Source organism: Etheostoma spectabile, chromosome 21 (genome assembly GCF_008692095.1).
Source record: "Etheostoma spectabile isolate EspeVRDwgs_2016 chromosome 21, UIUC_Espe_1.0, whole genome shotgun sequence".
Lineage (NCBI taxonomy): Eukaryota > Metazoa > Chordata > Actinopteri > Perciformes > Percidae > Etheostoma > Etheostoma spectabile.
Window position 1 is genome coordinate 13,468,103 of NC_045753.1, and position 14,933 is coordinate 13,483,035.

Genomic DNA, 14,933 nt, shown 5'->3' on the forward strand with positions numbered 1-14,933 from the left:
GGGGGGGGGGGGCGCAGTCTGGTTGGCTGTGATAGCTGATGGCTGGAGGAGCAGCTCCAGAGTTCTGTCATTTTCTAAAAGGTTTTAAGACTTCTGCCAGGAAGAAAGCTTTAGAGACGATAGTGGTGCTCGCCAATCCACTGGGCTGTCCACACGTTTTTTAGTCACAGGTGTATATTGTCTTCTGAAATGGCATTAAAAATGTAGGAGCTCGTTCCAACAGACAGTTGAGCCGTTTGAAAAACAGCCACACAAATTTAAGCTATAGTTTTGAGTAAAAGTTCTCTGGCAGCTGTGCCTCCAAATTTCTCGCCTCCTTTAAATGTCACATAATGGCTGCAGTGATGTACAGCATCCTTCGCCCTGTACTCAATCGTTACCTATTGCTTCGCAGTAACAAAAGCCCCCTTCCCCTTACACTCTCCAAGTAATATATGGCGGGTCGTCTTTTCAAGCCCTCCACTTATTCCACACAACAGTACTCTGCCTGCAGGTGAATCTTTGACACTCAGAAAACACAATATACAGGAGGCGAAAATGAAGGGCATGGCAAAATAAGAAATGGGGGTGCAGGGAAAACTGCCCCCCTTAAACACAGAAATTATTCAATTAGCTGAAGCGAATCAATACTCCCCGCCCAGCTTGGCAGGCTGACAGCACTCAGGTGTAATTAAAATTGTAACTATTGGCAAATCAAGATGGATGGAGCACTTCCTGCCTGTTCTGCTCAGCTCCGAGAGAGCGATTATCTTTGTGTGACTAACACACATCGGGGACAGAATTGAGAATGTGTACATGTTTGTGTTAGCGAGCGTTGCGTCCACAAAAGTGTGCACGGCTACGTATTAGTGTGCTTGACTTGGGGTTAAGCGCGAGTTATGCTGCGGGTCACAGCTCTGTGTCCAAACATCCATCCTACTCTGTCACCTTCCATTGTCATCGGGTCATTTCCATTAGATAGATTGTTGAGTGTTAAGTGACTTGGTCATGTGTGAAGTGCATCCAAGCAAATGATAATTAAGATGTTTTAATCTAACAAATCTACATTTGGGTTCAAGTGTAACGAAGAACTGTGAAAGTTAACCTTTCCTGAAGTGGCCTATGTTCTTTTACGTCTTTCAGTAAAAACACCCCCAGTGTAGCGTAGATATGCGTATATTTGTGCCTGATCGCGCGCCTGGCCATCTATACCGGGCGCCTATTTCTCCACATCGGTCACAAAGCAACCCTTCTTCACTTGGCTCTCTCTGTCTCTCTCTCTCAGATAGAAAAAGACAGGATGAGTGGGGAAAAATGTGGTAATTGTAGCCTATACGGTATGTGGCTTTGTGTGTGTGTTTGTGTGTGTGTGTGTGTGTGTGTGTGTGTGTGTGTGTGTGTGTGTGTGTGTGTGTGTGTGTGCGTGTGTGTGCGTGTGTGTGTGTCACACTTTCTGTCCGTCTATCAGTCTCTCTCACCATGTGCCTGATTGCGTGTCTAACTGTGAAAAGTCAAGGCAGCAAAAATCACCATAAACCGTTTATTTTGAAATGTATTTTAATTTAGTAAATGATCCTGCTGCACTGTTGTTCTCCTGTATGTGATTACCTGGGTGTGTTTTCACTGTTCAAGTCATAACTAAGGTAAGCATTTAAATTAGCAGGTGATATCAGACGCTACTGTAGGTGTCAGGTAGGCAGGTGATGGAGGAGCAGATGGTTAAGGAAGCAATCTGGATCTTCTCAGTCTTCAAGAGATAAAGATGTCAGACACTTACAAAAGTTTCAATTGAAGCCGTTGATTAGCCTCCAGAAAAAAAGGTGATGCCGCCATCACCTTTTTTCTTTGCTCACTGCATCACTCCCTCTCTGTGTGTTGCTCTAAAAGCATAAGAAGACATTTGAGAAGTATGTCTGCTAACAAAAAATCATTTAAACAGTGCTTGGTGTTTACATGGTGTTTGGCAAGAGTCAAAAGGAGCTCCTCAAAAGCGATCATAGGCATCCGTGATCAATGTCTAAATACCAGCAGAGAACATTCTCTTTTCCGGAGATGTGAGACGCGTCCCATTGAGAGAACCATGCCTGAAATCTCTCGAGACTGGCCCTTGAGCGTCAAAGGACCAAAAAAAAATAAGAACATGTTTCAGGAAATTAAAAAAGTGCCATTTTCAAAGCAGCACCAGGGAGCAGTCATTTATTGTATTGTTCAAAAAGGAGAAAAAAAAACATTGGTCTCACACATTCTATGCACACAAAAAACATCTCATTATTTTATTACGTTCGCTCGTTTGCAGCTCTCAATCACTTCAAAGTTCATTATTTTGCTACTTACACAAAGACACAGAAAATGTACCAACTGCAGATGAAGTATCATTTAGCATATCCCTCTTTAAAAGCTCCAGAAAAGAAAGCCAGTAATTGCCAGTTGTATGAAAAATTCAACTAGTGCCAGTGGAAATTTGAGGGATCCACATGGAATTCTCCTCATAGTATTCAACATATCTGGACTCTGATGCCCAGTCACTTTCATTATGGCAAACAGTCTAGCTCCAACTTACTGTCATACTGCATTGCATTCAACATGTTTCCACTTCAACTATTATCCTCCTGCCCTTTCTTTTGCTCCATCTTCAATCTATCTGCTGTTTATCTTTTATCTGCTGGAATTTGAAGAACATTTATGGTTCTGTGGATGCTCCACGCACAGCTTTCGCCGTAGCCTATGTAGGTGGCCTGAAGTTTATACTTGTGCGTTGGTGTGTGCGTCGATATCTTTAGGAAAGTAAAAGGGCCGGCATGTTTGTTTGCGTGGGAATGTGTGGTAGAGCGAGAGAGAGAGGTATGGCGATTAGCTTTGGAGCGAGTGCCGACTCTAGAGTCATAGTGAGAGAAACTAAGTGTCTCCCCTGTGCTTTCAGACCACGGTCATAAATATGCTGCAGGAAAAGTGAACCCTCTCCTTGATTTCATGTTGTTTATCGAGAAGGAGAACCCGCAAACGTAGCAGGTACCATGCGACCTGCGTCTTCTTGAGGTGTACGTCAGGCTACGCCGTAGGGTCCGGCCATAGGGTCGGTGCCTCCACGTATCTACGTACATAGCCACGGCGTAGATTTAACGCAGAAGCATAAATTATGCTTTAATAAGGTCCAACGGATGGTCCAACTAAACCCTAGTGAAGACTACACAACTTTCCTGTCCCGGACAATTTTCTGAGATTTGAGACAAAAACACGCCAGACGGTACAGAATCTGTGCTCATGCCTATCATGTGGGGTTTTCTCCGTTTAAGCTGCTAGGAGACGTGTCTTCACCTTATTGTGAGCCGTCTGATTTTATTTAAAAAAAAACAAGATGCATTTGATGTTGGAACACCGGATCATGAGGAGTATCTAAAGGGAATGCAACAGGAGACCTGGAGGCAGGGAAGGAGGGAGGCAATGGACTCACACACAGGGACTTTCTTGGGATTCGTTCCTGTGTGTTCATTGAATATCGACGGTCTCTCCAACTGGAATATTCTTCCATAATAATCAGGATCCATCATCTGAGATCAGCTGTCTCATTTGGTGTAACTCCACCTCAACACTAAAACAAAAATGTAAAGTGAGTCTTATTTCTTGGATTCCTGTGCATGATCACAAAGGCATCACAGACCCTATGCTTTGGACAGTAGGTAGGCTTTGTATTTAAATGCAGCAAATTGATAAAAGAGAGTGTAAACAAAAAGGCTGGCAGATAAAACATATACCTTGGTGATTAAAGAGACAGCCTCCTTTATCAAAATGTTAAGGTGCCGCTGTGAATAAATATTTTCAAATGTCATTTGATGATTGAATCTAAAACATAGCTTCCGAAAATAGAAAGCCCATTCAAACCCAAATGAATAAACATATTCATTCCTTCTTGAATGTGTGAGTAATACCTCATTGCAGCGAGGCTATCCTCTGAATGCAGCTGGAAGCAGAACGAGTATCATGCTAATAGTTCTCTTCATTTAGAGTTATTATAATGTAAAGCATAAAAATGTGTTCTCTCATCAACTGAAAGCAGCCCACAAATCAAAGTTAAGGCAATTGCAATCTTATTCCACCCTTTCAAATGGCAACAGCTGTTTCCCTTGGTCAAAATTGCACCATAATTGCACACGGTAGCATATGGTTATGGCTGATTAATCCAACTGGGGGTGAAGGCCCCATTATTCCTGCACGGGATGGGTAAATAGGCAGTGGATCCAAGTGCTGGATGGAGGGGTAATGGGATGGCAAAAAAAGAGAATGGGCCTTTGATGAGATGTCTGTTAAAGATGACGTGATTGTCAGAATCGATCAGGCCCTTTCCCATCCCCATCTAAGCCATTAAATCGATTTGCTTGTCATTCGGCTTCTACATGAGCAAATCATGCCAGTGGTATCAAACTATGCAAAAAAGAGGGGCAGTTTTAGGTTAACTTCTTTTTTATTCACAAAATCCATGGCTCTGGACATTTTCAATGTAATGCCCCTTCATTAACTCCAAGAACTAGAGTTGCTTTTTGTTCATCTAGCACTGCAAGAATTTTTCTTTTTTATATAAAGGGTATATATATATCTATATATATCTATATATGTATAGATGTATGTGTGTGTGGTTGCGGTAGGGCCGTGATGACTGCTAACTGGCCTTGACTGGCCACTTGCACACAGACCTACTCATATATGCATACAAATTCACAGTCCACACAGACACACACACACACAAAAAACACCTACCCCAGGGAACAGCAATTACAGGGTTCAAAGGTGGATTCCCAAGCCCATAGCCAATCTGAGTGCATTTCTATTGTAAACACACAAGGATCTGCATGAGTGAGTCAGGTTTGGGGGCCTCCTGAAGCTTGTGTCACTCTAAAGGTCCATGCTCATTTCCATCTAGCCGGATGAGGGATGATGCTGGTAAACAAGCCTTGACTCTGGCTCCCCACTGCCTGTCCCTGCATACATAATGGCCCTCTTTAATAGCGAGGAAAAAGTTCAAGTCCATAATCACATCCATACCTCTGGCTTATTATTTTTTACGGGTCATTTTGGAGCCCACTTTGAAGGACATTTGAAGGACAAACAAATCAGGCTCACTACTTGACGCTTTGCAGCTAAATATCATGTGTGGTGTAAAAGTACAGAAGGTCTCCAGGTGCTAATTTGGGAGTGCAGAACCGTGGGTTGGCTTGGCTCAGCAGAGATGGAAACACGTGATACGCTTTCACCACAGTGATATAAAAACAAGATGGAATACCCTACCGTAAATCCTTCCATCCATTCTCAGCGTAAAACCTTGTTCAGGCCACAGCTTTATTGTCGCGACTCACATAGTAGATTAAAAACAGCAGCAGCTTCAAAAGAACAAGGCTGCTCTTACTGAAAAGTCAAGTACAATATACATGCAAGCTTTGAGTGTTCTTCTTAATGTTCATCTAAGGTAAAATACTACCACCTGTACAAAACGGTGACAAAGCACACACACTTAGCATTCACAAATACATTCTTTAAACCATCTTCAAATATGTACAACCATTCAAGCCACAAAAGCAAGCCATAGAGCAACATTCCTCAGCAAGGCACGAGTCCTGCCATAGTGCATAGAATAATGATCAAAGGAGCTGTTTAAGAAGAAAAAAAAGACAATAAACAGACTAATCCACTTCAGTCAGAGCCACAATTACGATATACGGCGGAAAAATTATAATCACCCTGTCGCTACGAATGCCAAATGGGAGACAAATAGTGCCTCTGTTTTTATTGGCAATGAGTCCACATTGTTTTCAGTCAGGTCCTTTAACCCTGACCTCTGTCCATCTGACTGTATGGTGAGAATTCGCAGCTGGCCTGGGTGGCCTCTTTTCCCAGTCCCAGTAGTCCCAGTAGTGTGAACAGAACCCAAATTAATAACCATGCATAGACAAATAGGACAGCGCTGGCAAATACTAACCAGACTCCTTTGTGCCATGTTCCAGACAGTGGGCGAGATGGCAGGGGCTTAGAAGGAGACAATTTGTGAATAAGGCTGCTATATCTTCGCCTCAGCCCAACAGTCCTTGTTCTGGTCAAAGTGTCTGGGTAGCACGGCGCTTAGAAGAGAGAAGAAAGAGTACAATCCTAAAACTTTTTCTTTCGGATCCAAAAGTCATTTTTGGGGGTTACATAACTGGGGTTTCAAAGAGCAGGAACTGGCAGAAATTTTAGGATTACAGTTCTTAGAATCTAACCCAGGGAGATGAGAGATAAAAACGAAAAGTGGCGGGCATGCCAATGAGGGAATTTGGAGGCAAATGCGGTCAACTGAAGCTGTGAAATGGCATTGATTATGCCGTACCATTGTCACCTAGAAGGGCCCTCTGAGGAGCAAGATGTTCCTGGTGGCACCGTTATTATGTCATCTTGCCCAAGTTAGGCTGTTTAGCCAGGTTGAACATTTTTGACAGGGTCAGAGCCATGAGTCATTCTGCTTACACAACTCATTAATATACATAAATCAAAGGGGAGTTTGTGTGTTTGCATGCTTACATTTGCAATGGGTGCAAACAACGGAGCTTTAATTACAGCAGAATTTCTACAGGCATTCTAACAAGGTGCATTTTTGGTACCTTAAATATGGGGGATTATCCACTTTAATCACATGGCTTGGATAATGTCAAGCAGCATACTAAATTCAGGGATATCAGACGGATGTTACAGCATAGATTAAACCTTGGCAAAGCGCGAGACAAAGATGCTTGGAACAATTTTCACACATCTCTATACTTTCCTCCCTTCCCTCTTCACACATTTACATGGCTGCACTCAAACGGGCGTCTTCACACAGTGAAAATGACGACACAGCGGGCCCTGACAGAAGTGGTTGAAGCAAGCTCTATAGATGCAATCATGACATTGTCTTGTCACGTACGTATATTCATATTAATAATGAACAAAGGAGTCTTTTATGCAAATAAAAATGACGCTGCAATCCACGCACAGTGGTGCACATTTTAAGTTATTTTCTGGGGGTTTTGAGGGGGGCCTTTCAACACAGCTGTCAGAATAATAATAGCACGTAGCTAAAGTAATAACAAGCAAAGTGCACTGATGATTATGAGCATACCTTCCTATTACTGTACTGTGGGAGGCAGGCCTGTACATCCAGGAGATAGAGTGTGTTGATGGCCATCGACAGGTGAGAAGTTCACTAATGGGGTCCTTCAGATTTACTTAAATCCTCCAGAGGCTTCGCCTTTTGCCACAGCTATACTAAGCAGTGAATACTGTGAAGCAGCCTTGTGGTTAAACCGCATTAGGAATCTGTAAGTTTATGTATATGTTTATTTATTTATTTCAGTTCTCCTCTCCTTCCCTTCCTCATCTTGGTCACATAATGATGCCCTAACCACAGTTTTTACACGTTGTGGTTCAATGTGTTCACTCTTATTAAACTAAAATTATTTTACATCATTTGCAAATGAGGTCAACAGCTGACTAGGGCTGGGCGAGAGAGAAAATATCAAATATCACAATATTCTTGACCAAATACCTTGATGTTGATATTGCGACGCTATTGTAGTGTTGACTATTAGTGCTTTAACAAAATGCTATATACACAATGAGACTTTTGATAAATATTCTCCAAAAATGACGATGACTCAGTGGTTAAAGGTAAATATTACAACAGCTAGAACAGTCTGGTTCAGAAAATGACATCACTTTACTGTAATGCAGCCTGTAAAACCAGTTAAAGACAACACTTACCATATGACAATGTATCCAAAATCTAAGACGACATCTAGTCTCATATCACAATATCAATACAACATTGATAATATTGCCCAGCCCTACAGCTGACCCATATCATATATTTTCTCATATTGAACAGTGTGTATTGTGGGTTTCTTTGTATTTCTGTAAGCCATTAACTCTCGCTCTAAATTATATTTTTCAGAGCGAGTGTGTAGAACTTTAAGAACTCTAACAGAGTCCCACTTATAAACACTCTTAACATCTTCGATTGACTATTATTGGGAAACAAGGCCCAGATCACTGAAGACAGAGCCATTGCAAGAGCTCTGGAAGTGCTTTTTAAAGAGAAAAAAACAAAAAAGTCTTTCAGTTCCGCCTCTCTCTTGGACTCGCCAGTACCAGAGACCTTGGGTGGGAGGTTTTTTTTTATTGAACGTAGCGCAGTGAAACACTAGACATCCCACTGAAAAATCTATCACTGGACTTTGACCATGAGTTTTCTCGCCAGCCCCGAATACTAAAAGCGATATGTTGTGACCTTTTGCCAATGTGCTGGCTGCAGGGATCTAGGACAGCCTCATCTTTTTTGTTTCTTTTTGCAAATCATTTCACGGGGCACAGCTGCTACAAGGAAACAGACATCCCCAGTCTGTCAATTAAGATGAGTGACAAATCGGGGCATTTGTAGTCTGGAGACATTCACTCAACTCCACTATCTGCACAAATCACTCACACTACAATCTCAATCAGTTTCTCTTCCTACGGCTTACCATACTTCAGCTTTGGCCAAATCCATCATGTCAGTTTCAAATAATCCTACAAAGAATACTTGTATTTGCTGCTTAATAACCAAGTGACTCATATCAAAAAACAAAGGTGGCTTTGATCAATGATCTTGATTTTTAAGTCTCCCTTCATCTAAATACAGTGCTGCAAGCATCTGCTGTCTGTGTTATACCAATCTGGAATTTGGAGATTTGCGTCTCAAGTATATACAAAGACAACACATGCCCAAGCAAACAAGATGTCTTGATAGCACAAGTGTCTGACCATTCACTGGAGAAGAGGAGTCATGTCAGGGAAACAAAAGATGAAAGTACTGTAAACACAACAGTCTAATATTGCCACATGCAACCTCAGCTTCCACCCCTTCATCTGAAAGCCATTTACTTGCTTACTCAAAATTTCCATTGCATGTCTATGATTATGTGCCCTACTTTGTCATCTGTGATAAGAACGCCTTCCATTTTGCTTCCCTCTGAAGCAGTCAAGAGGTGCTTCCAAATTCATGCAATTCATTCCAGTTATACAATTTCGATCCAATCTTCCAATAGATTTAAAACGGAGATGAAATCCTTGACTTCTATTACTCCAGGTCCATGCCCAATACAGTGAGCTAAAAACAGACCATCACTCTAAACATGTGCATCTTAGCCAGCATGAACATGAAATAACAAATTCAAATACCAGTCGCAGCAACCCACAATCTGTCATCATCCTTGTGGATGTTAATCGAGTGCCACGCCTCTGACAGAATAAAGTCCTCAAAAGTCCTCTAAAGCTCCTAAAGTCAAGGCTGTAGCCAGTCGGGCTAATCTGCAAACGTTGAGTGATGCAGAAGTATGTATGCCAAACATGACATTCCAATAGAGTCCCCCCACCCCCTGCTGCTCCAAGCTCCAAAATAGACGTGCTAGAAATGACAAGACCAGCAGGCGAGTCCAGCATTGTCTCGGCATGACCTCAGTAAATGAATGGAAGTGAACAGTGGAGCAGACCAGACAGCTCCTATAACTGTCCCAAAATATCCAGGGTGAGTTGGGAGTAAGAGAGTTCTCACTGTATGTCTCAGCTACCAAAAAAAAGGAAGCGTAAATGATACAGGGCCTTTGTTTGAAATGCAGAATGATTCACCATTTTAGATAAGGACATTAAAACTACTGACACACCAAGTTTAAATTAGTCATCAGTCAGGTACTGAAGTGTATCTATTAACACTAAAACTCTGTTCTTTTTCTTGCAGCTCACAAAGATGATAATGGCTAAGGGTGCCACAAATCTCCAAATCCATGATTCGATTTGACTTTGGATTTTAAGGTCACGATTCGATCGGATTTTGAATTCTCACATTTTTATTCAACAGGGACGGCAATGACACAATAGGATCCACTAAATGGTAGAAGGGTAGTTTACAAGAAAAGGTTTGAGGTTTTTCAAAATGAACAAAGTGCAATTAAAAGCATCTTTAGTTTACCGAGAAGCACCTGAAAGCACCATGGAGTCCAGTCAGAGCCTACAGGCCTGTTTGTTTCCATAACTCAAACGGGGAAGGCAAAATGTTGCCACACCAGTGACTCCAGGGATGCAGGAGGATTTTATTGTTCTGTGGTTTCTCCGTCATCTCAGGCTTGGGCAGCGGCCCTGGTGTCTGGAAAAGAGCAGCAACAAGCTACTGGTACGCTAATATTACCTTACGTCTTTAGCCTCATGCTACGAGCCCGTAAGTTACGTCTGTATTTAGTTTTTCTTTGGACGTGCGTACAGGGGCGTAGCACAAAATTCTGGGCCCTGTAGAAAGGCATTTTCTACGGGCCCCTCCCCGCTCCCACAGCTATTCATTCAAGCATCTTTTGGGGCCCTACTCACGTGAGGGCTCTGAGAACTCAGTCCCCTTTTACCCCCCAGTCCGACGTCCCTGCGTACGCAAGTAGGTGGGAGTGGAGAGAGTAAATAACACGAGGGAGGATCGCCGATCCTTCCCTTGATTTCCTTATTCGAAAATTGAGAGCTTATTTCCGATTTAAAATCAAAATTGTGACACCCCTATGAATGACAGTATACATGAACTGAAACATCTCTTTCTGCTCAGCCTTTTAAAGCAAGATTTCATAGCACTTTGGTCCAATGAAGGCCGTTCTCCCGTCGTTAAAAAGCCGTTTCAGTGGACTGGTCATTAAAATGTGGCAAGCAGTGGCTGACATGTCCATCCAGAGGCATGCTGCTGGCCTCATCGTGTTCTTTAATCATCGCATGGAAAGAGAGCAGCCCACACTGGGATCACTTTCAACGAGCAGCACTCCGAACGGTCTGAGTGTCCGTTTGGGATGCAATTAGAGTCCAATCAAATTCTACATTTTCTGACCCAGAAACGTGACTACGTGATGAAATCTGAGGGCCACTGCTGGACGGACTGAGCAGAGAGACAGTGAGTGTGACTTCCAGCCAAGGCCTTCTCCCCAAGCCACTACTGTAAATAATGTGCTCTTATTTAACTTGCATGGTTAAATAAGTGTTAAGGGGGAAAGAGAGTGGACAGGGAACAAGCATCCTGAATCTGATACAGGCAGCATGAAGAAATACAGAGGAAGCAACGATGTCAGGACTCTTAATCCCTAGGACACACAAGTTATCAATCTCCGGTAAATGTCAGGCACTAGGATATGCCCTCATGAATGATGGATATCTGCCATGTTTGTTTTTTTCATCTTCTCTACATTGTATTACTGAGCGTGCGCCACCGAGGGCTTCGAGTCTATCTTGAGAGGTAATACTCCCTCCTTATAGTGGCAGCAATACCTGAATTCCAATTACCCCAGTGGAGAGTGCGCATCAGAGAAAAAGCAAAGAGTAGAAGTGCTTTTTTACCTTGTCACCATGCAAGATTCTACTTTGCACCTGCTGTGATAAAACGCGTGAAGATTACAGGGAGGAGAAAACAACCTATGATGTACATCCATACAACATCATTCTGCAATTGTTTCCCATTGCCTTTCTTTCAGCAATTTAGAAGTACAAGCCCCTGGAGCATCCTCGATGACCCATGGTGCTAACTATAGACCCCACTCTGGTTTAAATGGTACAAATGTTCACCTCATGGCGTTTATCCAAATGTGTCTTTATCATACATTTCTTTTCACAAAGCATCCAGCTTTCTTACAAAACTAACTTGTCATCAATGATAACTTTGAAAGTAATGATAACTTTGAAATAGTCTGCTATACAATTCTCTCATAACAACTAAGACTCACAGTGACATAGTAGTTGGGTAAAAATAAAAGGAAGAGGGCCTGAGGTTTCAGTGGACTCTCTGCTGGGCACCAGAGACCCATTCCAAGTCTCCACAGAAATATTACAGGGATCGTTTGGGAATATTGCTGAGAATTTGAGTCATACTCCAACTGTAGCAACTACTCGTGAAAGAGAGAGAGAAAAGACGCACAGTCACCGATTCCAAACTGCCACACCGTGCTCGGGGGTAACCAGGCTGCATAATTCTCAGAGAAACCAATTAATTTCCAACACTGAATGCTCTCCACTCGCATCAATCGCTGCATATCAATGTGTAGCCTTGTAGTAGTTGTTTATTTACGGCGCTTGTTTGCCACGCAAAGTTTAATTTCCGAGGCAGAGCTATTTATTAATCAGATTAACATTTTTAACAGCTGGGCTTTTAATGACATATTCATCGCAAATGTTACTAGACATTTACTTACAGTTTCTAAACACCACAGCTGGAAAGAAAACTGTGTCTTTATAACAAACAAGCTTTAAAACCTGAACCGCTCCACATTTGTCACATTGGATTCTGCTCCAGACACCCCAACCATGATCTGGACCTAATAAAGTTCAGGTTTAGGCAACGTTCAGGGTTATGGCAAATACATTTGGGGGAAATAAAGTCTCATTGAAACGATGGATGATGAAGATAATGAAGGAAATAACAGCAGCAATTGCCAATGTGTGAGTGTGTCACTGTAGCCTGCAATTAAGCGGAACACAGCGCGTCACGGTGATGTGTAGCCTAATGAGGAAATTATAGGCTACGTGCAAAAGGCAAAGCATAATGAACACATCATAGATCTGAGCCCAACCGAACGGAAAAGCCACCACATCAATATCCAACATAGCAGGGGAGCTATGACACTAATGGGCCTGTGGGATGACTAACCGGCCCCGGTGTCCCTCTTACCTTGCGCTTGTGTGGAGTGGATGAGTAAGGAAAAAAATAAAATCCATGTGGCCCGCCACATCGATCTGCTCCAGGAGTCCTCAAACATTGTCCCAAACCGGGCCGAGTGGACAACAAGTGCCCGGTGAGCTGGAAGCGTGCTACTGTGTCCGAGTCCCGGTGAGGTTCTGCTGTTGTCCGCCTGCTGCCGGGTCTCTCCGTCTGGGAACCTGACGCCTCTTGTGCCAGGAAAAGCGCACCGATCTGGGAGCGCAAAATCGAGCCGCTGCTGCAGCCTGTAGCGACCGGACGAATTCGGTCGAACAGAGTCTGTATTAGTTTTACTTTGTTATCTGCTCTAGTTCCACATAGACTACCCCGTAGAATAGTAAGAGATTTAGTACCGAGGCAGTCTTGGTTTCTTTTAAGTAGGCTATTGGATGCAACTCAGACAGATGAATCCAGGTTAAGTCCAAACACAGTCCACTCCTCGCTGCACCTGTAAGAAGGCAAGCTGCGCCTCATACTTTTTCCCCGACACTTCTTGCGATCTTGAGATGCTGTTTTCTGCTTTTTCTGTCTCTTACTTTAAACTTCACCCTCGTTGTCCGCGACCCGAGTGCTTACAGTTTCTTTCCAAAACAGCGGACAGACTTTTGCACGAATCCTGCCCACAGCGCGCTGTCAAGGTCGGCAATTCAGCTTGACGGGAGCGTTGAGCAGAAGTTCAGCAGCTCGGAGAGCAGAGAATGAGCGCATCGGGGGGAGAAACTTGCACGCTGTTACACTGCCATGGTCGGAGCCTGCCGTGGAGGAGAGCCCGGCTGCCGGTGTGCGTGGGATGAGGACGAGTCCCGGGTTCTTTATGAGGAAACATTGGATGTGATGGGCTGGAGGCGCAGCGCAGGTTGCCACCATGCGGTCAGGCGCAAAAAAACACTCCCCGGAACTACACAGCCAAGCACAGGGTTTCTAGAAGAGGATTGTATTGCTTTCCACAGCACAAAAAAGGTGAATGAATATAGTCCTTTGTTGAAATGATTTAAGGAACACGCGCTCTGCTTGTGTTGCCAGGGTTTGGAGTGGAGTGGTGCTTAGGCTGTCTGAGGAGAAATCATTGTAATATTTCTGTGGGGATTTACAATGTGTTTGAGTTTATTGACCTTCTAGTATTTGTTTGTATCCCCCATTGCATCATTATAGGGATTTATATTTTGGCTGCATTTTAATACATTCAGTGATGTTGCTGTGAGTTAGTGCAGCGCCCTTCTTAGCATAGTTGCATTATTCTTTTTCAGATTTTTTAGTAGAGGCTAAGTGTAATTCCCCACGATATTTGAAGTGCATGAACATGACACGAACAGAAAAAGACACAAACGGCTATAAGTCTTTACACTGCCAGGACTGAAACTGCTGCATGTTATCTTGTCTGTTTTCTGCCTGTGTTGGAGAGGAGGAGGACAAGGGGGGTGAGAAATGAATGAGTAGAGAGGACAGAAGGAGGAAGAATAGAGGGGGAGTGATAGAGAGTGACTGAGCAAATGCTGTTTCCAAAATGACAGTATCAGTAAAGTCGAGGCTGAGGGAGAGAATGAGAGAGCCTGACAGAGCAAATGTTCCTGTCTTGAAAATGACAGTGCCTTGCCAGGAGAAAGCAGGAGTGCTTAATGTTTGTAATGTTTTCTGCGAATGGCGAGTCCCATCTAAGCCACCACACGACTGCAAGGAAATAATGCACCATGGTAATGGCTACTGTTGTTTCCCAGCATGATTTTCAGGCTCCTGTTGGCTTTCTCCCTCTTATCCCAGAATGTAATACCTTGCACAAAAGTTAATAATACGGGAGTTAACATCAGGAAAGCCAAAACCGAGTGCTTGCTTGGCCACCCCCAGGGCTGCTCAGGGACCTGATTATGATTTTTCAAAGTACTTACTGTGACTGAACTCAGCAAGAGGGTAATTTAGAAAATCCCTGGACTCAGTATTTTGAGCAACAACTTTCTGCACACCAGTGGCAATGCCTTGTGTGGCTTTTTCTCTCCCCCTTTCCCTGCAGATGCCAATGCTGCCAGGTGTTAGCCCTTGGTGTTGTTGAGCAATGGCTGTGATCACAGGTGCTAAAGCAGTTTACTGCAAGCTGTATTCACTTGAGTGAGAAATGCTCTTTTTATCCGGCCTAGAATTAACCACATAACTGGCAATGACCATTCAGAGGTATCTGCAGACGACTGCAATTATTTCAAGTTATTCTGACATT

At 43.2% G+C, this 14,933-nt stretch overlaps 1 protein-coding gene across 5 annotated transcripts in view; it reads right to left on the reverse strand.

Moving 5' to 3' along the window:
• Positions 1-13,548, reverse strand: part of sdk2b (sidekick cell adhesion molecule 2b) — a 257,788-nt gene extending 244,240 nt beyond the window's left edge. For all 5 annotated transcript variants that reach the window (XM_032501974.1, XM_032501972.1, XM_032501971.1 and 2 more), the window contains exon 1: positions 12,698-13,548. In XM_032501974.1, the coding sequence (XP_032357865.1) occupies positions 12,698-12,785 (88 nt within the window). In that variant the 5' untranslated portion in view covers positions 12,786-13,548. The remainder of the gene's footprint in view (positions 1-12,697) is intronic.
• Positions 13,549-14,933: the final 1,385 nt, after the last annotated feature.